We start from the raw sequence: 25,833 nt of genomic DNA on the forward strand, positions 1-25,833 counted from the left end.
GGCCACTTGGGTCGCTTAGCTTAGTCACACATCTACCTCATTGCGCCTCTTTTTTTCTTTGCATCATGTGCTGTTTGGGGACATTTTTTTTAATCTGTCATCCTGTCTGACACTGCAGTGCCACTCCTAGATGGGCCAGGTGTTTGTGTCGGCCACTTGGGTCGCTTAGCTTAGTCACACAGCTACCTCATTGCGCCTCTTTTTTTTCTTTGCATCATGTGCTGTTTGGGGACAATTTTTTTAATTTGCCATCCTGTCTCACACTGCAGTGCCACTCGTAGATGGGCCAGGTGTTTGTGTCGGCCACTTGGGTCGCTTAGCTTAGCCATCCAGCGACCTTGTTGCACCTCTTTTTTTCTTTGCATCATGTGCTGTTTGGGGACAATTTTTTTAATTTGCCATCCTGTCTGACACTGCAGTTCCACTCCTAGATGGGCCAGGTGTTTGTGTCGGCCACTTGGGTCGTTTAGCTTAGCCATCCAGCGACCTTGGTGCACCTCTTTTTTTCTTTGCATCATGTGCTGTTTGGGGACTATTTTTTAAATCTGCCATCCTGTCTGACACTGCAGTGCCACTCCTAGATGGGCCAGGTGTTTGTGTCGGCCACTTGGGTCGCTTAGCTTAGTCACACAGCTACCTGATTGCACCTCTTTTTTTCTTTGCATCATGTACTGTTTGGGGACAATTTTTTTAATCTGCCATCCTGTCTGACACTGCAGTGCCACTCCTAGATGGGCCAGGTGTTTGTGTCGGCCACTTGGGTCGCTTAGCTTAGCCATCCAGCGACCTTGGTGCACCTCTTTTTTTCTTTGCATCATGTGCTGTTTGGGGACTATTTTTTAAATCTGCCATCCTGTCTGACACTGCAGTGCCACTCCTAGATGGGCCAGGTGTTTGTGTCGGCCACTTTGGTCGCTTAACTTAGTCACACAGCTACCTGATTGCACCTCTTTTTTTTCTTTGCATTATGTGCTATTTGGGGACAATTTTTTTAATCTGCCATCCTGTCTGACACTGCAGTGCCACTCCTAGATGGGCCAGGTTTTTGTGTCGGCCACTTGGGTCGCTTAGCTTAGTCACACAGCTACCTCATTGCACCTCTTTTTTTCTTTGCATCATGTGCTGTTTGGGGACAATTTTTTTAATCTGCCATCCTGTCTGACACTGCAGTGCCACTCCTAGATGGGCCAGGTGTTTGTGTCGGCCACTTGGGTCGCTTAGCTTAGTCAAACAGCTACCTCATTGCGCCTCTTTTTTTCTTTGTATCATGTGCTGTTTGGGGACAATTTTTTTAATCTGCCATCCTGTCTGACACTGCAGTGCCACTCCTAGATGGGCCAGGTGTTTGTGTCGGCCACTTGGGTCACTTAGCTTAGTCACACAGCTACCTCATTGCGCCTCTTTTTTTCTTTGCATCATGTGCTGTTTGGGCACAATTTTTTTAATCTGCCATCCTGTCTGACACTGCAGTGCGACTCCTAGATTGGCCAGGTGTTTGTGTCGGCCACTTGGGTCGCTTAGCTTAGTCACACAGCTACCTCATTGCGCCTCTTTTTTTCTTTGCATCATGTGCTGTTTGGGGACAATTTTTTTAATCTGCCATCCTGTCTGACACTGCAGTACCACTCCTAGATGGACCAGGTGTTTGTGTCGGCCACTTGGGTCGCTTAGCTTAGTCACACAGCTACCTCATTGCGCCTCTTTTTTATTCTTTACATCATGTGCTGTTTGGGGACAATTTTTTTAATCTGCTATCCTGTCTGACAATGCAGTGCCACTCCTAGATGGGCCAGGTGTTAGTGTCGGCCACTTGGGTCGCTTAGCTTAGCCGTCCAGCGACCTTGGTGCACCTCTTTTTTTCTTTGCATCATGTGCTGTTTGGGGACTATTTTTAAATCTGCCATCCTGTCTGACACTGCAGTGCCACTCCTAGATGGGCCAGGTGTTTGTGTCGGCCACTTGGGTCGCTTAGCTTAGTCACACATCTACCTCATTGCGCCTCTTTTTTTCTTTGCATCATGTGCTGTTTGGGGACATTTTTTTTAATCTGTCATCCTGTCTGACACTGCAGTGCCACTCCTAGATGGGCCAGGTGTTTGTGTCGGCCACTTGGGTCGCTTAGCTTAGTCACACAGCTACCTCATTGCGCCTCTTTTTTTTCTTTGCATCATGTGCTGTTTGGGGACAATTTTTTTAATTTGCCATCCTGTCTCACACTGCAGTGCCACTCGTAGATGGGCCAGGTGTTTGTGTCGGCCACTTGGGTCGCTTAGCTTAGCCATCCAGCGACCTTGTTGCACCTCTTTTTTTCTTTGCATCATGTGCTGTTTGGGGACAATTTTTTTAATTTGCCATCCTGTCTGACACTGCAGTTCCACTCCTAGATGGGCCAGGTGTTTGTGTCGGCCACTTGGGTCGTTTAGCTTAGCCATCCAGCGACCTTGGTGCACCTCTTTTTTTCTTTGCATCATGTGCTGTTTGGGGACTATTTTTTAAATCTGCCATCCTGTCTGACACTGCAGTGCCACTCCTAGATGGGCCAGGTGTTTGTGTCGGCCACTTGGGTCGCTTAGCTTAGTCACACAGCTACCTGATTGCACCTCTTTTTTTCTTTGCATCATGTACTGTTTGGGGACAATTTTTTTAATCTGCCATCCTGTCTGACACTGCAGTGCCACTCCTAGATGGGCCAGGTGTTTGTGTCGGCCACTTGGGTCGCTTAGCTTAGCCATCCAGCGACCTTGGTGCACCTCTTTTTTTCTTTGCATCATGTGCTGTTTGGGGACTATTTTTTAAATCTGCCATCCTGTCTGACACTGCAGTGCCACTCCTAGATGGGCCAGGTGTTTGTGTCGGCCACTTTGGTCGCTTAACTTAGTCACACAGCTACCTGATTGCACCTCTTTTTTTTCTTTGCATTATGTGCTATTTGGGGACAATTTTTTTAATCTGCCATCCTGTCTGACACTGCAGTGCCACTCCTAGATGGGCCAGGTTTTTGTGTCGGCCACTTGGGTCGCTTAGCTTAGTCACACAGCTACCTCATTGCACCTCTTTTTTTCTTTGCATCATGTGCTGTTTGGGGACAATTTTTTTAATCTGCCATCCTGTCTGACACTGCAGTGCCACTCCTAGATGGGCCAGGTGTTTGTGTCGGCCACTTGGGTCGCTTAGCTTAGTCAAACAGCTACCTCATTGCGCCTCTTTTTTTCTTTGTATCATGTGCTGTTTGGGGACAATTTTTTTAATCTGCCATCCTGTCTGACACTGCAGTGCCACTCCTAGATGGGCCAGGTGTTTGTGTCGGCCACTTGGGTCACTTAGCTTAGTCACACAGCTACCTCATTGCGCCTCTTTTTTTCTTTGTATCATGTGCTGTTTGGGGACAATTTTTTTAATCTGCCATCCTGTCTGACACTGCAGTGCCACTCCTAGATTGGCCAGGTGTTTGTGTCGGCCACTTGGGTCGCTTAGCTTAGTCACACAGCTACCTCATTGCGCCTCTTTTTTTCTTTGCATCATGTGCTGTTTGGGGACAATTTTTTTAATCTGCCATCCTGTCTGACACTGCAGTGCCACTCCTAGATTGGCCAGGTGTTTGTGTCGGCCACTTGGGTCGCTTAGCTTAGTCATCCAGCGACCTCAGTGCAAATTTTAGGACTAAAAATAATATTGTGAGGTGTGAGGTGTTCAGAATAGACTGGAAATGAGTGGAAATTATGGTTATTGAGGTTAATAATACTATGGGATCAAAATGACCCCCAAATTCTATGATGTAAACTGTTTTTGAGTTTTTTTTGTGAAAAAACACCCGAATCCAAAACACACCCGAATCCGACAAAAAATTTTCAGGGAGGTTTTGCTAAAACGCTTCCGAATCCAAAACACGGCTGCGGAACCGAAACCAAAACCAAAACACAAAACACAAAAAATTTCCAGCACACATCGCTAATATATATATATATATATATATATATATATATATACTGTATATACAGTGCTTGAAGTGTGCCAGTATTAACCAGTGCTCCACTTGGGCAGTCAGCGCTGGGACAGTGACAGTATGACTGTTTCCAATGCCGGTCAAATGCGGCATTCAAATTTGGCACAAGTTGTGATCCAATCACGGCTTGTTTACTGGCAGCCTGGTGGACGCTCCTGATTAGCGGCTGGTCTGCGAGTCGTGTTTGTATTTTGTCTCATGACGAGGAGCAGGGCTGGCACAACAGCCACACTGGGGAGGGTGCTGCCAATGGTGACGTGTGGAGCAGTGCTTCAGTGCGGTGAAAGGAGCTGTGGTGTAGTGCAGTGCGGAGAGCTGTGCTGCAGTGAGGGGAGTTGTGTGGTGAGCGGAGTTGTGGTGTAGTGTAGAGAGGGGAGCTGTGCTGTAGTGTGATGAGGGGAGCTGTGCAGTGAGCAGAGCTGTGGTGTAGTGTAGAGAGGGGAGCTGTGCTTCAGTGTGGGGAGGGGAGCTGTGCAGTGAGCAGAGCTGTGGTGTAGTGTGGGGAAGGGAGCTGTGCTGCAGTGTGGTGAGGATAGCTGTGCTGCAGTGTGGTGAGGGTAGCTGTGCTGCAGTGTGGTGAGGGGAGCTGTGGTGTAGTGCGGAGAAGGGAGCCTTGTTGCAGTGTGGTGAGGAGAGCTGTGCGGTGAGTGGAGATGTGATAAAGTATGGAGAAGGGAGCTGTGCTGCAGTGCAGTGAGGGGAGCTGCGCAGTGAGTGGAACTGTGGTGTAGTCTGGTGAATAGAGCTGTGGTGTAGCAAGGAAAGGGGAGCTATGCTGCAGTGTGGAGAGGTGAGATGTGCGGTGAGCAGAGCTGTGCTGTAGTGCAGAGAGGGAAGCTGTGCTTCATTGCGGTAAGTGGAACTTTGCAGTTAGTGGAACTGTGGTATAATGCGTTGAGGGTAGCTGTGGTGTGAAGTGGGGTTTATGGAAATATCAGGATGACACAGCCCTTGGGCATGCCTAATTAAATCTCTCCTGATATTTCCATACCACCACTTCAACCACTTTTCTTCTTTGGCCACTGGTAGCTATACCCTCCATGGTGCTAGCCACACCCCATGGCACAAACCACACCCCATCAGCACTGGGCATACCACCACCATGCTGCTCACACCCCCTGTGACAGTGCACAATAGGCCCTTCATAAATTTCAGCCCCAGGCCCACAAGGACCTTAATCTGGCACTGGACACAGGCTTAATCAACCCTGAGAGACCCGTTCACCGCCAGGCCTCCCGGCCCTGCCGTTACAGTCACCGCCGCCACCTCTGATCGCCTGTTTGCTGGAGCGGGACGGAGCTCCTGTGGCGGAAGTCACCCGGCGGCCATAGTAACGGCCATAGCAACGGGAGCCTGTCGCTCACTACACATCCCGCTCAGCCTTCTGCTTGGGGGACGGTTGTTTAAACTCACGACTGTGCTGTGCTGCGGAACATCCGACATCTATCTGAACAGGGCTGCTCATTCATGCAGTGAACCCTGTGAGTGCACCCCTGGACCCCTGTAACCCCGCTGGGCTATTGAGGGATTACACAGTAAGACCTGCCCCATCATTCATTTATCATTTATCCTTTATTCCATATTTAATTAACATTGACTTTCACTGGAACTCGCCGACTGGGTAGCTGAACAGGCTGGTCGCATTCTCAGCATGCTCCTGGGATCCCAGCTTTAAATTCCCCTCCTGACACCTATTACCCGCCAATTTGTGTCCCCCAACATCTAGCCCTAGGACGTGGGAGGCCGCTGGAGTTGGTGAGTTTCGGCTGCAGAATCGGGGAGCTGGTCTACTAGCTCCTTGCGGGTTGCGGCCGCCTCACCAGGGACGAGCCGGGACCTTGCTTGCCCCGTCCTACCCGCATCCAGCTGAGCGCTGCTGCGGATGCTGCCGGCGAGATTCACCCTCCCCTCCGGACAGGAGGGACACCGCTCGGGCCGCCGACACTACAATTGACAGCTCCTGGGGACACTCATCCATAGACGACCAGGTACGATTGTGTGTCCCTCCCCCCCCGACGCTGCCTGGTCCTTGCTCTCCCTGGCTCTGGAGTCAGCTGCTGTCAATTGCTATAAGTGCCGCTCATTAACTGTCAGCTGCCCTAGAAGGATAGTGATAGGGTCACTGGCCCTCATCTCCCCCTCTGCACTGTCAGGGATGCTGGCTTAGCAATACAATCTGTCCTACCTGGACCGTGATAGTTTTCTGTATACCTTTCCCTTTTCTACTTAACATATATCCAACAAACAACGTCTGTGTCTCTTTTTACATTTGTGATACCCTGCCTACCCTCTTCATTCTCCCATAATGGCGCAAAGAAACAAGAAAAACACACAGGCTCCTTCTAATTTTTTTGGACAAAAATCTAAGGGCCCCCCGCCTCCTGCATTGCTCACGGACTCTCCTTCCTCCCCCTGATCATCGGAGACGGGTATTGACCCACAGATCCAAGCAGTTATGACCAGTTTACTTGAAGGGGTACAATCCGCCTTTAAGCAGGAACTCTCCACAGCTATTGCCGAGTTCAAGTCTGATCTCACGGCCCTTGGTAATCGTACAGATGCTCTTGAATCGAAGACGGACGACCTTTGCCGCTCTCAACAACGTCTTGATTCGGAACTCTCCAGACTCCATGATGAGCTGGAGGACCTCAAAGAACGTCAGGAAGATTAAGAGAATCGCTCCTGTCGTAACAATTTGCGCATCCGCAATGTGGCGGAATCAGTCCTTAACTCTGCTTTACCATCCTTTCTGAAAGACTTTTTTCAACACGTCTTGCCTGACCTTTCAGATGCCGATTGTCTTTGTGACAGAGCCCACCGAGCGCTCCGAGCGAAACCTGCTCCGACACAACCGCCCAGGGATGTCATAGTCCGTCTACATTATTTTCGTTCAAAGGAACGTATTCTGATGTCGATACGAGATTCTCCAGTGATCGATTTCCAGGATATGCAGTTGCAAGTTTTTCAGGATCTGGCCCCCTCCACCATTCAAAAGAGACGGGACCTCCAGCCTGTTACTCGGATACTACGCCAACAACAAATACGATATAGATGGGGATTTCCCTTCATGCTACAAGTTACAGCAAACAATTCTACTCAATCCGTCAAAACCTTAATTCAAGGTCAGGATCTGTTGGCTAAACTTGGTCTCCTCCCTGTGCCGTCACCTGATGGTGGGACTGCCTCTTCTCTGGGCCACGACGCTCCCAGATCCCACCGCCTGAATGGACAAGGGTAACTCGTCATTGCAATGACACCAATGACCCTCCTTGATTTTGGCTGACTTTTTTGGCTATAATTGGACAGTCCTCATCACTTTAGGGATGTGTCTCCTGACAGAAGGAGACTCTTGCTATCATCTTACATCTTTTAATGTGCATGTCATAGGCTCTGATATTGCTCACCAAGCTTTAATGTTTGTTATATATTACGCCTAGCTTTGTACTACTGCGCTGGGCTTATCTCGTTTGCCTTGTTCCCCCTTGTTCCCCCTCCCTTTCCCCCCCTTTTAATTTTTTTGTTGGTTATGACACAGTATGTTTTTGTTTATTGTTTTTCATATTCTGGGTTACATTATTGTATCTTCGGCTCCAACCGACTCAACTATTGCGGTCCAGAGGGACCTGCTTCTCCTGCATTAGTTTGCTGTTCCCACTACCCCCGTGCTCCCTTTATTTGTTACTTCGAAGTATAATGTTTCATATTTGAGTAGCGGTCCTTGATTGGGACCCTATAATTCAGGGTTTTCTCCCTTATGGGTTCTCTATCACTCTCTCTTCTCCTATATCTCTGATTCTTGTTTCTTGCTGTTACTCTTTTTCTTTTTTTTCCTTCTTCCCCGGGACGGGTTTCCACTGCTCCTCTTTTGTTCCTTGGTATCACATGGCACTTAAATTGTTTTATATAAATGTTAATGGGCTTAATTCTCCCAAGAAACGTACAGTGATGTTGTCCGCCTGTCGGAGAGAGAAGGCTGATATAGTTTTCCTTCAAGAGACCAATTTCACCGGTACACACTCTCAACTTCACGGTAAGCAATTTACCCAAACCTTTTTTGCCTCTGCTGACTGTAAGAAACAGGGGGTAGCTATACTGATCCACCGTAATATCCCATTTGTACACACTGCAACCATAGCTGACCCCGACGGCCGATACCTAATAGTGATTGGTACGCTCCACACTGATATTCTAACACAGAGGTCCTCAAACTCGGTCCTCGGGAGCCCACACAGTGCATGTTTTGCAGGTAACCCAGCAGGTACACAGGTGTATTAATTACTCACTGACACATTTTAAAAGGTCCACAGGTGGAGCTAATTATTTCACTTGCGATTCTGTGAGGAAACCTGCAAAACATGCACTGTGTGGGCCCCCGAGGACCGAGTTTGAGAACCTCTGTTCTAACACTTGTGTCTGTATACGCCCCTAATCAAGACCAATCACGTTTTTTTTGCACATTCTTTTTGCGTCTTAATAGAGTAGCGCAGGGCCACATTATTTTAGGTGGGGACTTTAATACTGTGATAGATCCTTTCTTAGATAAATATTCTCCTCCTAAAAATAAGAAGGAAGCATCTCCAACTGATGCCGCCCTCACATTAACATCCTCCCTCACACAACTTGATTTACGAGACACCTGGCGTCTTAAACACTCCAACGTTAGAGATTATACCCACTTTTCTGCACCTCATCAACATTACTCTTGAATAGATATGATACATGTATCTCACGCACTCTCGACGTTGATATCTGATTCAGGCATCACTCCCTGTTCATGGACGGACCATGCAGGGGTGTATATCCTGGTAGATTTCTATAGAACCCATAATAAGACCTGTAAATGGCGTCTTGATGATACCCTTCTTTCTCACCCCTCTACTCTCTCAGACACTAAATTGAACCTTACATTTTTTTTTTAGCAAAATGCCTCCCCAGAAGTCTCTCCTAGTCTAGTTTGCGAAGCACACAAAGCCACTATTCGCGGCCACTTTATGTCTAAGGCCTCAACCATACGCAAGAAAGCTGCACAGGAAGTTTCCTCATTGGAATCTCAAATATCTGCGCTTTTAGCCCAACATTAATTAGCCACATGCGATTCCCTACTCTCCCAGATAAATAACCTCAGGGGTCAGTTAAATACCCTTTTATCGCGAAGAGCGGCAGCTATACTACAGAAGCTCCATCAAAAATTTTACGATAAAGCGGATAAAATAGATAGTCTCTTAGCTAATAAGTTAAGAAGCAAGCGAGCTATGGGAATGATAGAAAAACTACATTCTTCTACATTAGACGCACCAATTTATGATCCTAAACTGATGGTGGAGGAATTTCGGAACTACTATATCTCCTTATATAATCTCCCTGCCCCCCCCCCCCCCCCTCTACCCTCTGATGGTCCGGAGGGAGCATGTTCTTACTTATCAGGTACCCCCTTGCCATGACTGACAGAGCAGCAGCTTTCTCTTCTTAATGCGGATATTTCAATGGAAGAGATGGTTGCCGCTATCAAATCTATGCGGTCGTCGGCTGCCCCTGGTCCAGATGGCTTTACCGCTCAGTATTACTAAACATTCCAGACAGAATTGGCTCCATACCTTACCTCGCTCTTTAATAGTGTTCTGGAGGGAGCTTCATTTGCGCCAGCGACTGTGCAAGCCAACATTATTGTGATTCCGAAGCCTGAGAGGGATCCAACGCAATGTTCCAACTATCGCCCAATTTCATTGCTGAACGTAGATCTTAAGATATATGCTAAAATCTTAGCCAACCGCTTGGCTCCCCTACTTACACAACTGATACACCCGAACCAAGTGGGCTTCATCTCTGGCCATCAGGCCTCCGATAATACCAGGAGAGCCATAGATTTGATTTACTCTATCCATAAACAGAAGATACCCTCGTTGTTGCTAGCATTGGATGCCGAGAAGGCTTTTGACAGAATTTCCTGGCCCTTCACTTTCTCAGTACTCCGGAGGATGGGCTTTTCTGGCAAATTCCTAGAAGGTGTTTCAGCACTTTACAGATCCCCTATTGCCACGGTTTCTGTTAATCGCCTCACATCTTCCGCATTCAGTATCACTAACGGCACCAGACAGGGATGTCCGCTCTCTCCGTTGCTATTTGCCATGGTTATGGAACCACTGGCAGCAAGGATCTGAGCTAATATAGATATAGCTGGAGTGCGGGTAGGCTCTACTGAACATAAAATTGCGTTATACGCTGACGATGTCCTAATTAGAGATGAGCGGGTTCGGTTCCTCGGAATCCGAACCCGCCCGAACTTCATGTTTTTTTTCACGGGTCCGAGCGACTCGGATCTTCCCGCCTTGCTCGGTTAACCCGAGCGCGCCCGAACGTCATCATGACGCTGTCGGATTCTCGCGAGGCTCGGATTCTATCGCGAGACTCGGATTCTATATAAGGAGCCGCGCGTCGCCGCCATTTTCACTCGTGCATTGAGATTGATAGGGAGAGGACGTGTCTGGCGTCCTCTCCATTAGAATAGAGATAGATTAGATAGAGAGAGATTGTGCAGAGTCGCAGACAGAGTTAGTTTACCACAGTCAGTGACCAGTGCAGTTGCTAGTTAACTTTTATTTAATATAATATATCCGTTCACTTCTCTCTGCTATATCCGTTCTCTGCCTGAAAAAAAAAACGATACACAGCACAGTCAGTCACACAGTGTGACTCAGTCTGTGTGCACTCAGCTCAGCCCAGTGTGCTGCACAGTCATCAATGTATAAATTAAAAGCTTATAATTAATTGTGGGGGAGACTGGGGAGCACTGCAGGTTGTTAGCAGGAGCCAGGAGTACAATTATATTAATTAACAGTGCACACTTTTGCTGCAGGAGTGGTGACCAGTGCCTGACCACCAGTATAGTATTGTTGTATACTACTAATATCTCTTTAAATATCAACCAGTCTATATTAGCAGCAGACACAGTACAGTGCGGTAGTTCACGGCTGTGGCTACCTCTGTGTCGGCACACGGCAGGCAGTCCGTCCGACCAGAATTGTATTATTTATTATTATATACCTACCACCTAACCGTGGTTTTTTTTTCATTCTTTATACCGTCATAGTGTCATCCTAATTGTTACGAGTATACTACTATCTCTTTATCAACCAGTGTACAGTGCGGTAGTTCACGGCTGTGGCTACCTCTGTGTCGGCACACGGCAGGCAGTCCGTCCGACCAGAATTGTATTATTTATTATTATATACCTACCACCTAACCGTGGTTTTTTTTTCATTCTTTATACCGTCATAGTGTCATCCTAATTGTTACGAGTATACTACTATCTCTTTATCAACCAGTGTACAGTGCGGTAGTTCACGGCTGTGGCTACCTCTGTGTCGGCACACGGCAGGCAGTCCGTCCGACCAGAATTGTATTATTTATTATTATATACCTACCACCTAACCGTGGTTTTTTTTTCATTCTTTATACCGTCATAGTGTCATCCTAATTGTTACGAGTATACTACTATCTCTTTATCAACCAGTGTACAGTGCGGTAGTTCACGGCTGTGGCTACCTCTGTGTCGGCACACGGCAGGCAGTCCGTCCGACCAGAATTGTATTATTTATTATTATATACCTACCACCTAACCGTGGTTTTTTTTTCATTCTTTATACCGTCATAGTGTCATCCTAATTGTTACGAGTATACTACTATCTCTTTATCAACCAGTGTACAGTGCGGTAGTTCACGGCTGTGGCTACCTCTGTGTCGGCACACGGCAGGCAGTCCGTCCGACCAGAATTGTATTATTTATTATTATATACCTACCACCTAACCGTGGTTTTTTTTTTCATTCTTTATACCGTCATAGTGTCATCCTAATTGTTACGAGTATACTACTATCTCTTTATCAACCAGTGTACAGTGCGGTAGTTCACGGCTGTGGCTACCTCTGTGTCGGCACACGGCAGGCAGTCCGTCCGACCAGAATTGTATTATTTATTATTATATACCTACCACCTAACCGTGGTTTTTTTTTCATTCTTTATACCGTCATAGTGTCATCCTAATTGTTACGAGTATACTACTATCTCTTTATCAACCAGTGTACAGTGCGGTAGTTCACGGCTGTGGCTACCTCTGTGTCGGCAGTCGGCAGGCAGTCCGTCCATCCATAATTGTATTATTATTATAATATATACCACCTAACCGTGGTTTTTTTTTCATTCTTTATACCGTCATAGTGTCATCCTAATTGTTACGAGTATACTACTATCTCTTTATCAACCAGTGTACAGTGCGGTAGTTCACGGCTGTGGCTACCTCTGTGTCGGCACACGGCAGGCAGTCCGTCCGACCAGAATTGTATTATTTATTATTATATACCTACCACCTAACCGTGGTTTTTTTTTCATTCTTTATACCGTCATAGTGTCATCCTAATTGTTACGAGTATACTACTATCTCTTTATCAACCAGTGTACAGTGCGGTAGTTCACGGCTGTGGCTACCTCTGTGTCGGCAGTCGGCAGGCAGTCCGTCCATCCATAATTGTATTATTATTATAATATATACCACCTAACCGTGGTTTTTTTTTCATTCTTTATACCGTCATAGTGTCATCCTAATTGTTACGAGTATACTACTATCTCTTTATCAACCAGTGTACAGTGCGGTAGTTCACGGCTGTGGCTACCTCTGTGTCGGCACACGGCAGGCAGTCCGTCCGACCAGAATTGTATTATTTATTATTATATACCTACCACCTAACCGTGGTTTTTTTTTCATTCTTTATACCGTCATAGTGTCATCCTAATTGTTACGAGTATACTACTATCTCTTTATCAACCAGTGTACAGTGCGGTAGTTCACGGCTGTGGCTACCTCTGTGTCGGCACACGGCAGGCAGTCCGTCCGACCAGAATTGTATTATTTATTATTATATACCTACCACCTAACCGTGGTTTTTTTTTCATTCTTTATACCGTCATAGTGTCATCCTAATTGTTACGAGTATACTACTATCTCTTTATCAACCAGTGTACAGTGCGGTAGTTCACGGCTGTGGCTACCTCTGTGTCGGCACACGGCAGGCAGTCCGTCCGACCAGAATTGTATTATTTATTATTATATACCTACCACCTAACCGTGGTTTTTTTTTCATTCTTTATACCGTCATAGTGTCATCCTAATTGTTACGAGTATACTACTATCTCTTTATCAACCAGTGTACAGTGCGGTAGTTCACGGCTGTGGCTACCTCTGTGTCGGCACACGGCAGGCAGTCCGTCCGACCAGAATTGTATTATTTATTATTATATACCTACCACCTAACCGTGGTTTTTTTTTCATTCTTTATACCGTCATAGTGTCATCCTAATTGTTACGAGTATACTACTATCTCTTTATCAACCAGTGTACAGTGCGGTAGTTCACGGCTGTGGCTACCTCTGTGTCGGCACACGGCAGGCAGTCCGTCCGACCAGAATTGTATTATTTATTATTATATACCTACCACCTAACCGTGGTTTTTTTTTCATTCTTTATACCGTCATAGTGTCATCCTAATTGTTACGAGTATACTACTATCTCTTTATCAACCAGTGTACAGTGCGGTAGTTCACGGCTGTGGCTACCTCTGTGTCGGCACACGGCAGGCAGTCCGTCCGACCAGAATTGTATTATTTATTATTATATACCTACCACCTAACCGTGGTTTTTTTTTCATTCTTTATACCGTCATAGTGTCATCCTAATTGTTACGAGTATACTACTATCTCTTTATCAACCAGTGTACAGTGCGGTAGTTCACGGCTGTGGCTACCTCTGTGTCGGCAGTCGGCAGGCAGTCCGTCCATCCATAATTGTATTATTATTATAATATATACCACCTAACCGTGGTTTTTTTTTCATTCTTTATACCGTCGTCATAGTGTCATACTAGTTGTTACGAGTATACTACTATCTCTTTATCAACCAGTGTACAGTGCGGTAGTTCACGGCTGTGGCTACCTCTGTGTCGGCAGTCGGCAGGCAGTCCGTCCATCCATAATTGTATTATTATTATAATATATACCACCTAACCGTGGTTTTTTTATACCACCTAACCGTGGCAGTCCGTCCATAATTGTATACTAGTATCCAATCCATCCATCTCCATTGTTTACCTGAGGTGCCTTTTAGTTCTGCCTATAAAATATGGAGAACAAAAAAGTTGAGGTTCCAAAATTAGGGAAAGATCAAGATCCACTTCCACCTCGTGCTGAAGCTGCTGCCACTAGTCATGGCCGAGACGATGAAATGCCAGCAACGTCGTCTGCCAAGGCCGATGCCCAATGTCATAGTACAGAGCATGTCAAATCCAAAACACCAAATATCAGAAAAAAAAGGACTCCAAAACCTAAAATAAAATTGTCGGAGGAGAAGCGTAAACTTGCCAATATGCCATTTACCACACGGAGTGGCAAGGAACGGCTGAGGCCCTGGCCTATGTTCATGGCTAGTGGTTCAGCTTCACATGAGGATGGAAGCACTCAGCCTCTCGCTAGAAAACTGAAAAGACTCAAGCTGGCAAAAGCACCGCAAAGAACTGTGCGTTCTTTGAAATCCCAAATCCACAAGGAGAGTCCAATTGTGTCGTTTGCGATGCCTGACCTTCCCAACACTGGACGTGAAGAGCATGCGCCTTCCACTATTTGCATGCCCCCTGCAAGTGCTGGAAGGAGCACCCGCAGTCCAGTTCCTGATAGTCAGATTGAAGATGTCAGTGTTGAAGTACACCAGGATGAGGAGGATATGGGTGTTGCTGGCGCTGGGGAGGAAATTGACCAGGAGGATTCTGATGGTGAGGTGGTTTGTTTAAGTCAGGCACCCGGGGAGACACCTGTTGTCCGTGGGAGGAATATGGCCGTTGACATGCCAGGTGAAAATACCAAAAAAATCAGCTCTTCGGTGTGGAGGTATTTCACCAGAAATGCGGACAACAGGTGTCAAGCCGTGTGTTCCCTTTGTCAAGCTGTAATAAGTAGGGGTAAGGACGTTAACCACCTCGGAACATCCTCCCTTATACGTCACCTGCAGCGCATTCATAATAAGTCAGTGACAAGTTCAAAAACTTTGGGTGACAGCGGAAGCAGTCCACTGACCAGTAAATCCCTTCCTCTTGTAACCAAGCTCACGCAAACCACCCCACCAACTCCCTCAGTGTCAATTTCCTCCTTCCCCAGGAATGCCAATAGTCCTGCAGGCCATGTCACTGGCAAGTCTGACGAGTCCTTTCCTGCCTGGGATTCCTCCGATGCATCCTTGCGTGTAACGCCTACTGCTGCTGGCGCTGCTGTTGTTGCCGCTGGGAGTCGATGGTCATCCCAGAGGGGAAGTCGTAAGCCCACTTGTACTACTTCCAGTAAGCAATTGACTGTTCAACAGTCCTTTGCGAGGAAGATGAAATATCACAGCAGTCATCCTACTGCAAAGCGGATAACTGAGTCCTTGACAACTATGTTGGTGTTAGACGTGCGTCCGGTATCCGCCGTTAGTTCACAGGGAACTAGACAATTTATTGAGGCAGTGTGCCCCCGTTACCAAATACCATCTAGGTTCCACTTCTCTAGGCAGGCGATACCGAGAATGTACACGGACGTCAGAAAAAGACTCACCAGTGTCCTAAAAAATGCAGTTGTACCCAATGTCCACTTAACCACGGACATGTGGACAAGTGGAGCAGGGCAGGGTCAGGACTATATGACTGTGACAGCCCACTGGGTAGATGTATGGACTCCCGCCGCAAGAACAGCAGCGGCGGCACCAGTAGCAGCATCTCGCAAACGCCAACTCTTTCCTAGGCAGGCTACGCTTTGTATCACCGCTTTCCAGAATACGCACACAGCTGAAAACCTCTTACGGCAACTGAGGAAGATCATCGCGGAATGGCTTACCCCAATTGGACTCTCCTGTGGATTTGTGGCATCGGACAACGCCAGCAATATTGTGTGTGCATTAAATATGGGCAAATTCCAGCACGTCCCATGTTTTGCACATACCTTGAATTTGGTGGTGCAGAATTTTTTAAAAAACGACAGGGGCGTGCAAGAGATGCTGTCGGTGGCCAGAAAAATTGCGGGACACTTTCGGCGTACAGGCACCACGTACAGAAGACTGGAGCACCACCAAAAACTACTGAACCTGCCCTGCCATCATCTGAAGCAAGAAGTGGTAACAAGGTGGAATTCAACCCTCTATATGCTTCAGAGGTTGGAGGAGCAGCAAAAGGCCATTCAAGCCTATACAATTGAGCACGATATAGGAGATGGAATGCACCTGTCTCAAGTGCAGTGGAGAATGATTTCAACGTTGTGCAAGGTTCTGATGCCCTTTGAACTTGCCACACGTGAAGTCAGTTCAGACACTGCCAGCCTGAGTCAGGTCATTCCCCTCATCAGGCTTTTGCAGAAGAAGCTGGAGGCATTGAAGAAGGAGCTAACACGGAGCGATTCCGCTAGGCATGTGGGACTTGTGGATGCAGCCCTTAATTCGCTTAACAAGGATTCACGGGTGGTCAATCTGTTGAAATCAGAGCACTACATTTTGGCCACCGTGCTCGATCCTAGATTTAAAGCCTACCTTGGATCTCTCTTTCCGGCAGACACAGGTCTGCTGGGGTTGAAAGACCTGCTGGTGACAAAATTGTCAAGTCAAGCGGAACGCGACCTGTCAACATCTCCTCCTTCACATTCTCCCGCAACTGGGGGTGCGAGGAAAAGGCTCAGAATTCCGAGCCCACCCGCTGGCGGTGATGCAGGGCAGTCTGGAGCGACTGCTGATGCTGACATCTGGTCCGGACTGAAGGACCTGACAACGATTACGGACATGTCGTCTACTGTCACTGCATATGATTCTCTCAACATTGATAGAATGGTGGAGGATTATATGAGTGACCGCATCCAAGTAGGCACGTCACACAGTCCGTACTTATACTGGCAGGAAAAAGAGGCAATTTGGAGGCCCTTGCACAAACTGGCTTTATTCTACCTAAGTTGCCCTCCCACAAGTGTGTACTCCGAAAGAGTGTTTAGTGCCGCCGCTCACCTTGTCAGCAATCGGCGTACGAGGTTACATCCAGAAAATGTGGAGAAGATGATGTTCATTAAAATGAATTATAATCAATTCCTCCGCGGAGACATTGACCAGCAGCAATTGCCTCCACAAAGTACACAGGGAGCTGAGATGGTGGATTCCAGTGGGGACGAATTGATAATCTGTGAGGAGGGGGATGTACACGGTGATATATCGGAGGGTGAAGATGAGGTGGACATCTTGCCTCTGTAGAGCCAGTTTGTGCAAGGAGAGATTAATTGCTTCTTTTTTGGGGGGGGTCCAAACCAACCCGTCATATCAGTCACAGTCGTGTGGCAGACCCTGTCACTGAAATGATGGGTTGGTTAAAGTGTGCATGTCCTGTTTTGTTTATACAACATAAGGGTGGGTGGGAGGGCCCAAGGATAATTCCATCTTGCACCTCTTTTTTCTTTTCTTTTTCTTTGCATCATGTGCTGATTGGGGAGGGTTTTTTGGAAGGGACATCCTGCGTGACACTGCAGTGCCACTCCTAGATGGGCCCGGTGTTTGTGTCGGCCACTAGGGTCGCTAATCTTACTCACACAGTCAGCTACCTCATTGCGCCTCTTTTTTTCTTTGCGTCATGTGCTGTTTGGGGAGGGTTTTTTGGAAGGGACATCCTGCGTGACACTGCAGTGCCACTCCTAGATGTGCCCGGTGTTTGTGTCGGCCACTAGGGTCGCTAATCTTACTCACACAGTCAGCTACCTCATTGCGCCTCTTTTTTTCTTTGCGTCATGTGCTGTTTGGGGAGGGTTTTTTGGAAGGGCCATCCTGCGTGACACTGCAGTGCCACTCCTAGATGGGCCCGGTGTTTGTGTCGGCCACTAGGGTCGCTTATCTTACTCACACAGCGACCTCGGTGCAAATTTTAGGACTAAAAATAATATTGTGAGGTGTGATGTGTTCAGAATAGGCTGAAAATGAGTGTAAATTATGTTTTTTGAGGTTAATAATACTTTGGGATCAAAATTACCCCCAAATTCTATGATTTAAGCTGTTTTTTAGGGTTTTTTGAAAAAAACACCCGAATCCAAAACACACCCGAATCCGACAAAAAAAATTCGGTGAGGTTTTGCCAAAACGCGGTCGAACCCAAAACACGGCCGCGGAACCGAACCCAAAACCAAAACACAAAACCCGAAAAATTTCCGGCGCTCATCTCTAGTCCTAATATTTCTGGGATCCCCATCTCAGTCGTTACAGCCGCTCCTTTCTGAGATAGACCTCTACTCTAAACATTCAGGTTATAAACTTCATACGAGTAAGACTGAAGTATTGAATTTTTATATCCCCAGCCCGATTAAGCTCTCTTTGAAAAATTCCTTTCCATTTCAATGGCACAAGCAAAAGATTAAATACCTAGGTATTTTTCTAACGCATAGCCATCATCAACTTTACCAAGCTAATTTCCCTAGGCTTTTAGATCGAATTAAGTCAGACCTGTCTTCTTGGTCTAGTCTCTTTATCTCCTGGATAGGTAGGGTAAGCTCAGTGAAAATGAACGTGCTCCCTCAGATACTTTACCTATTCCAGACCCTTCCGATATTTATTCCTCCATCTGTTTTTAAATTCTTACAATTTCACACGTCACAATTCATATGGGCGAATAAGTGTCACCGTGTCCGATTGAAACTCTTACAGTGCCCCACATATAGTGGCGGCCTAGGCATCCCAGACATCAGATGATATTATATAGCCACACAGCTTTCACACTGTCTACAATGGTGCAACCCCAAATCTAGAAGGGTCTGGGTATCTATAGAAGCCGCTGAAATGGGTCTCTCTACTCTCTCTTCTCTGGCTTTTGAAATCCTGCCGCCCCAGAAATATAGCATCACACCCCATAGTTTCTGGCTCACTAACGATTTGGGACTTTGCAATAGGAAATATGGCCTGGCCCCAGCCCCATCCCCTATCCAGGGCCGGTCCTTGGCCTTGTGGCGCCCCGGGCAAAGTATAGGGGCGTGGCTTCAAATGGGGGCATGGTCAGTTACGCCCCCATTTATGCCCCCTGTAGTGACGCTGAAAGAAAAAATTAAATAAAAAAAAGTATACTTACCATCCCCATTCCTGATCCAGACCGCTGCAGACCTCCTCCGCCGGCGCCGCCGCTCTTCTCCTCTCCTCGATCTATGGGAGAGACGTTATTACGTCTCTCCCATAGAACAGCATAGACACTAGAGGTCAATTATGACCCCTAGTGTCTGTGCCACTATGCTGTGCGGTGCGCGATGACGTCATCGCGCACCGCACAGCAAAGGTCCTCTACATGAAGGGAAACTAGACCGTAGCATCTAGTTTCCCTTCATGGAGAGGACCTTTGCTGTGCGGTGCGCGATGATGTCATCGCGCACCGCACAACTAAGGTCCTCTCAATGAAGGGAAACTAGACACTACGCGTCTGGTTTCCTTCAAAGCGGGGGGGGGGGGCAGAGCGGGGCACTGCGGGGGGCACCGTGGTGGATCTTGCCCTGGTGCGGCGCCCTCCGGATGGCGGCGGCGCCCTCCGGAAGGCGGCGCCCCGGGCAAAAGTACCGTTTGCCCGTGGCAAGATCCGCCACTGCCCCTATCATCCCAATATTACACAACCCTGCATTCCGTCCTGGTACAAATAAATCACTGTTTGCTCCTTGGCAGGATTGAGGTATCTTATATCTGAATGATATCACCAGGGATACTACTTTTCCTCAGTTTTCTCAGATTCAAGAAAATATTGATATTCCCTCTAGGTATTTTTATCAATTTTTACAACTCAGACACTTTCATTCCTCACTGGGCCGCGCCCTCTCTAGCAGACCCCTGACCACGTTTGAGACTATATGTTTTAGACGTCACTCAACCAAAGGCCTAATTTCCCTTTTATATACTACTCTCACTGGGGACACTCCCTCTCAGCGTGATCCTCATGAGAGAGCATGGGAAATGGACCTAGGCTCGGCTTTAGATGAATGGAATGGTCTGAAGCCTGGGGTAATGCAGCGTCTAGTTCCATCTGCGTTAGAATCAAAGAGAATGTTTATAAATTATTATATAGGTGGTATTATGTACCATCTCGTTTGAGCAAAATGTACCCGGATACGTCGGATAGGTGCTAGAGAGGATGTGGCGCAGAGGGTTCTTTCCTACACATATGGTGGTCATGTCCTAAAATAGTGCATATGTGGAGGGAAGTGATTAATTTTATTTCTAGCTTATTGCAGATTTCTATTCCTTCCGACTCTAAATACATTCTCCTCCCCTTAAACCTGCCAACGCTAACAAAATTTCAAAATTAATTGTTGCGTCATATAGTCTCTGCAACAACATGTCAACTAGCTACAGATTGGAAAAACCCTATCCCGCCTTCCATGCAATCTATAGTTGCCCGCATCTGGTACGTTTACCGCATGGACTACATGACTAGCATCATAAACTGCTCCTCTGAGTCATTCGATAAAATATGGAGTCCATTGCTGGCCACCCAGCATGCCCCTTCACCTTTTAATTTGTGATGCCCCGCACCATATTTGATGGGACCCTCCCGGGGACTATATCCTATCCTATTTTGTCCATTCCTCTCTTTTTCTCACTTCTTCTCTGTCTTTCTTTCTTCTCGACCTTCTTCTACTCTTACTCTTTAATGTTAGTCAGTTAGCTGCGCTGCTGACTGCCCTTTTTTCTGTTTTATACTGCCCACTCTCTGGGTCAAAAATGGGTCACTGTTCCTTTTTTTGGTTATCTTTATAACTACCAACTATTATACTGCATTTGCAATGTAACTTGCTGTAACCATAATCTGTTGGTATCTGTTCGCTTTTGTGATTCCATGAATAAAAATTATTTAAAACAATAAAATAAAATAAAAAGTAATTTATCATATGGATCAGTTCCTTGTGGGTTCTGAAAACTCATACCAACATACCCAAGAAAGACGGCCAAAGGCCACTCATTAGAAAAGCCCAGGAGTTCCATGATTGGTGTCTGAACCTGTCTGAACTTCCAAGAGTTCAGCTAGCCAAGCTAGCCAGACTGAGTAAAGCATGGCTACAGCCAGAGAAACATACAGCTCCATGTATAGTAGAGATTGTTGCTTTAGATCACAGTATACTGGTATTAGACCGTGGTGTGCAACACTGGCCCTGCAGGCTGCCTCCCAGACAGTTGGGGAGTTAGAAGTGGTGATTAAGAGGTACTTTACCCTGGGAAAATTGAATAAAGCCAAGCAAGGGTTACAGCCAGTACCTTAGCCCAGAACCCGGGTCCCCGTTGTTAAACTAAACAACCTCCAGCTGTGTGTTTTGAGTGCAGTGAGCCAGGTCATGTATGGCGGGACTGCTCAAAACAGGATGAGGCGATTGATTGGATTGCAGGGAAAACAGCACGACCTGTAGTCAGCATGGTGGCTGAAAGTATTTCCCCAGCAGAAACCACTTTGTTTAGTCTGATGGTACAGATTGAAAGCTGGGATATCTGGGCCTTGGTTGACACCGGCAGTGAATTGTCTATCATTTCTGCTAACCTGGTTGCTCCCGGGTCTGACACGGTTTTACCCTTGGTAATGGTGCTATGTATACATGGGGACATAGAAGAATGCCCACAAGTGCACCTGCTGATGGTGATTAAAGGATGACCAGTAAAATGATAGCAGCAGTAGTATCCAAGCCTCCTTATCCGCTGATCCTGGGCCGGGACTTCCCGCTGTACAGGAGGTGGTAAATGGTAAGGTAAACTCTGCTTTACCTCCTGAAGGTGTACCTTCCTTTGTGGTGAAATACGATTTGTTGTACCATGTAACTTATTTGCAAGATAAAAGGGTAGACCAGTTACTGGTTCCCCAGAAACACGAACAGCTGGTATTGAGCGCATTTATGGGGAGGCCATTTAGGGGAGGAAAAAACACTCCAGCATATCCAGCTATGGTTCTACTTGCCAGGCATTCATGCTGCAGTAAAAAAAAGTATCAGGAATGCCCAGTGTGCCAATAGCCCACACCCTGGCCAGAATATAGGGTGCCCTTGGTTCCTCTGCCTAGCATTTCTATGCCTTTTGAGTGAATTGGTATGGATCTGACAGGCCAGTGGAAATATCTGCTCATGGGCATCAGTATATATTGGTGGTGGTGGACTATGCCACCAGGTACCCGGATTCCATACCACTATGTAACAGGAAATGTAGCACTATTGCCCGGGAGTTGATGCTGTATACCCGTCTGGGAATACCAAAAGAGGTCCTGATGGATCAAGGTACCCCTTTTGTGTCTAAATTAATGAAAGACTTGTGTCGTCTATTAAAGCTGGATAGAAATACCACTTCAGTTTACCACCCGCAGACATATGGCTTGGTCGAATGCTTTAACCAAACCCTTAAGTAGATGATAAAAAGGGAGGTGTCACAGGAGAAGCAAGATTCAGACCTTCTCTTACCTTATGTAATGTTTGTGGTTCAAGACATACGCCAAGCCTCTATGTAGTTTAGCCCCTTTGAGCTCCTCTGTGGTAGATAGCCCAGAGGAATACTAGATCTGTTAACAGAAGGGTGGGAGTACCAATCGTCTCAAGAGCTTAACAGCGTTCAGTTAGTGTCCCAGTTGTATGGTGAGACCTGTAAACTATAAGGTATGGCAAGAGTGTAGAAGAAAGGAGGTGCAAGTCTACCATGTGAATTTGTTGAAACCTTGGAAAGAAAATTGCCAGTCAGCCTTTTTTAGTGGCCATGAAAAACCCAAAATGTCAGGTGTCCATTGAAGTCACCTGAGTCCTAGCCAGAAACAAGAAGTGGTAACCTTAGTAACACGATACCAGCATGTGTTCTCTGCCCTTTTCAGGAAAACCCAAATCATACAGCACGATATTGTTACTCCACCAGGGGTGGTAATAAAACATAGGCCATATCGTATACCTGAGGCCAAACAGGCAGCAGTATATACTGTTAATAAATAAATAATAAATAATGGGAAGTGGAAGTGATGCTGTGCCCAGGGGTCATAGAGGAGTTAAACAGTGAATGGCATAATCCCACTGTTTTAGTGCCCAAGCCTTTGAGAGCTTTGAAATTATATAATGAATTCAGAAATTTAAATAATCTCAGTTTGATTCCTATCCTATACCCTGGGCTGACAAACTGGTAGTAAATTTTGCAACAAGCCAGTATCTTACCATTCTAGATTTAATGAAGGAGTATTGGAAAATTCCTCTGATGGAAGCTGCCAAAGCAATAACAGCCTTCTCTACCCCAGAAGGTTTGTTCCAGTATAAAGTGCTGCTCTTTAGTTTGCATGGCGCAGCATGCAAAGAGCTATGAATAAATTGCTCCGGCCGCACAGGGAATATGCAGCAGTGTATTTAGATGACATTGTAATTTTTAGTTCGGACTGGGAGTCACACCTTCCAAAGGTGGAGACAGTGTTAGTCTCTACGGCACACAGGTTCACAGCTAACCCGGAGAAGTGTGCCATTGGAATGGTGTAGCCAAAGTATCTAGGGTATATTGTAGGCTGAAGCTCACTTTCTGTTAATCACTGTGCAATCTCTTCACTTTAATCTTTTGCAATCTCAATGCAGCTCTGGCACATGTGCATTGCATTTGCAGTGCATGTGCAGTCTTTCGATATTCAGCCAGATTGCAAAAACTCTAACTTGCAATTCATGCTGAATTTGGCTCCTAGAACAGTTTTGTATAATTTTCTAACCCTCTGTGAATTGGGGTGAATGTCATTATTGCGTGACAACGTCATAATTTTCCAAAAGTGTGAACTTACTTTTAGCTGGACACTTACTCAATAATATCTATATTTTTGGCATTTAGGCTTTTGTGGGTGACATACTGTACAATGAGATCAGCCTGGTTCTGCAAATTGTTTTAGATTTATAAGATTTGTACCAACATAGGAAAAGGTAAATATTTTTTACTCTGTATGTTGTGTGTGTTCAGATTTGTTCCCGTATGCTCTTTTCCCCATCCATTAGACATTTTTCCCCATAGCCTCCAGTCTTCAACTTTCGAAATGAAGAGTGGTCACATTTTATAGATTTATCCTATTTTAGGAATAATAGCATTTATTTTTGATGCATAATTTTTATCTGTTAAACCCAGATATGGGATGCAGTACAAGAAAATGACATTGGATGCTCAGCTGGCAGTGGAGCTGATCCCTTTGGTGTGTTTCAAGATGCTGGTCTGGAATTTGCAACCAGTTTGGGAATGAAAACTCAATCTAGAAAAGGTAAATTGATAGGCCAATAACATCTAAACTAGCACAACCTATTTGCTACAACATTACAAATATACAGTACGGTCTGATGCAGAGTTGCACTCAGCTACTCTATGAGCAACTACAGGTGATTCAGGGTCATTTACAACTATGTTGGATCTCTACTTGTGGCTTAACAAGCGTAACTGGGTGCAATTAGAGATGTGCGTGGACCCCATGTTTTAGTTTTGGCTCTAATTCATCAGCGTGTTATGGTTGTGGCAAAACTACTCTCATGTGTTTTGATTCGGATTCAGTTTAAAGTTGATAAAAAAATTGATAATCATTAATAAAAATCTATAAAAATTGATAAAAACAGCTAAAATCATGTTATTTTTGCAATCCAAAACCCCAAATTCGGATTTAAAATCTGAATTCTGAACCGTAGGAAGATCTGGACCAGGACTCGATTCAGATCGAATCTCCTCAGGAGATTCAGTATGGGTTTTGGTTCGAAGCCACAAAATTCGTGTTGATTGGGATTTCTGGAGAACCAAACAGCACATCTCTAGTTGCACTGGGGCACACACATGGGTTAAATTGAGTGAGGGCATGTCAAAGGTGAAGATTGAATGACAAACTATGTTGAGCTATGGATACGCAAAGAGCCTACTGTTTTCAGACAGGTCTCTTACACCAGGTACAGGGCTCGTACGGGTGTGCTCTGATAATGATGATGGTAACTTCCACAAACATTTGCATCGTGGTTGTGTGTTCGCAAAGACGCTTCTAACTCAGCCTACATGCATAAATCCACATTTATTTCCGTGCAGTTGTGAAGGACTTGCATACAACCCTGCATCAGCTCCTAACAGTCTGTGTAGATTTAATAATTTAATGTAATTTCATAATTTATATTTATAGTAAAAAAGAAATATTATTAATTAATGAACAGTTCTTATCCAGGATCACTATTCCTGTAGTACTCAACAACCACTCGTATAATTTAATTTTTTTTCTTTAGATCTTAAATGCTCTTCAGATCAACATGGACGCAGTCGTCGTTCAATAGAAATATTAGAAGCGAAACAAAGAAAAGGTAGTAGAGATTCATATGCCTTAACATCTTTTGGTTGTATTACAGTGCATCAAATTCTAAAAAAGAGATGTGCATCCTGACAACCTGTTAGTTGTAACCCAGAGTGGGATCTCAGAATCTCAGATTCAGAATTCATTCTGCATTATATTCTATTGGGAAATTAATACTTGGAGGTCAAGAGCAATGTCAAAGCAGCGTGTGCTGAGGAATGAGAACACATCTACTTTATATATATATATATATATATAAAATCAATTATCCTCATATTTATACCTGTCCAAGTAATTGTCTGGGACTAATTCCTACTTGGTTTTATTGTTATATTCAGAGAAGTACAGTAGAGACTGCCATAGCCTGTTGCTGCATACCACTTTCCAGAAGGACACCATGCTACTCTTGCCCCTGTATTAGTGGTAACCAGACCAGGATAGCAAGAGCTGGAGATGGTTGAGGAACTTGGGGAGAGGATGCATT

The 25,833-nt window shown here is 45.8% G+C and overlaps 1 protein-coding gene across 1 annotated transcript in view; it reads left to right on the forward strand.

Annotated features, from left to right (window-relative positions):
• Positions 1 to 25,833, forward strand: part of LOC134910100 (complement C3-like) — a 465,863-nt gene that overhangs the window by 222,947 nt on the left and 217,083 nt on the right. The window contains exons 15-16 of the mRNA XM_063917765.1: positions 24,164 to 24,293; positions 25,285 to 25,359. Of these exons, the coding sequence (XP_063773835.1) occupies positions 24,164 to 24,293; positions 25,285 to 25,359 (205 nt within the window). The remainder of the gene's footprint in view (positions 1 to 24,163; positions 24,294 to 25,284; positions 25,360 to 25,833) is intronic.

Source organism: Pseudophryne corroboree, chromosome 1 (genome assembly GCF_028390025.1).
Source record: "Pseudophryne corroboree isolate aPseCor3 chromosome 1, aPseCor3.hap2, whole genome shotgun sequence".
Taxonomy (NCBI): domain Eukaryota; kingdom Metazoa; phylum Chordata; class Amphibia; order Anura; family Myobatrachidae; genus Pseudophryne; species Pseudophryne corroboree.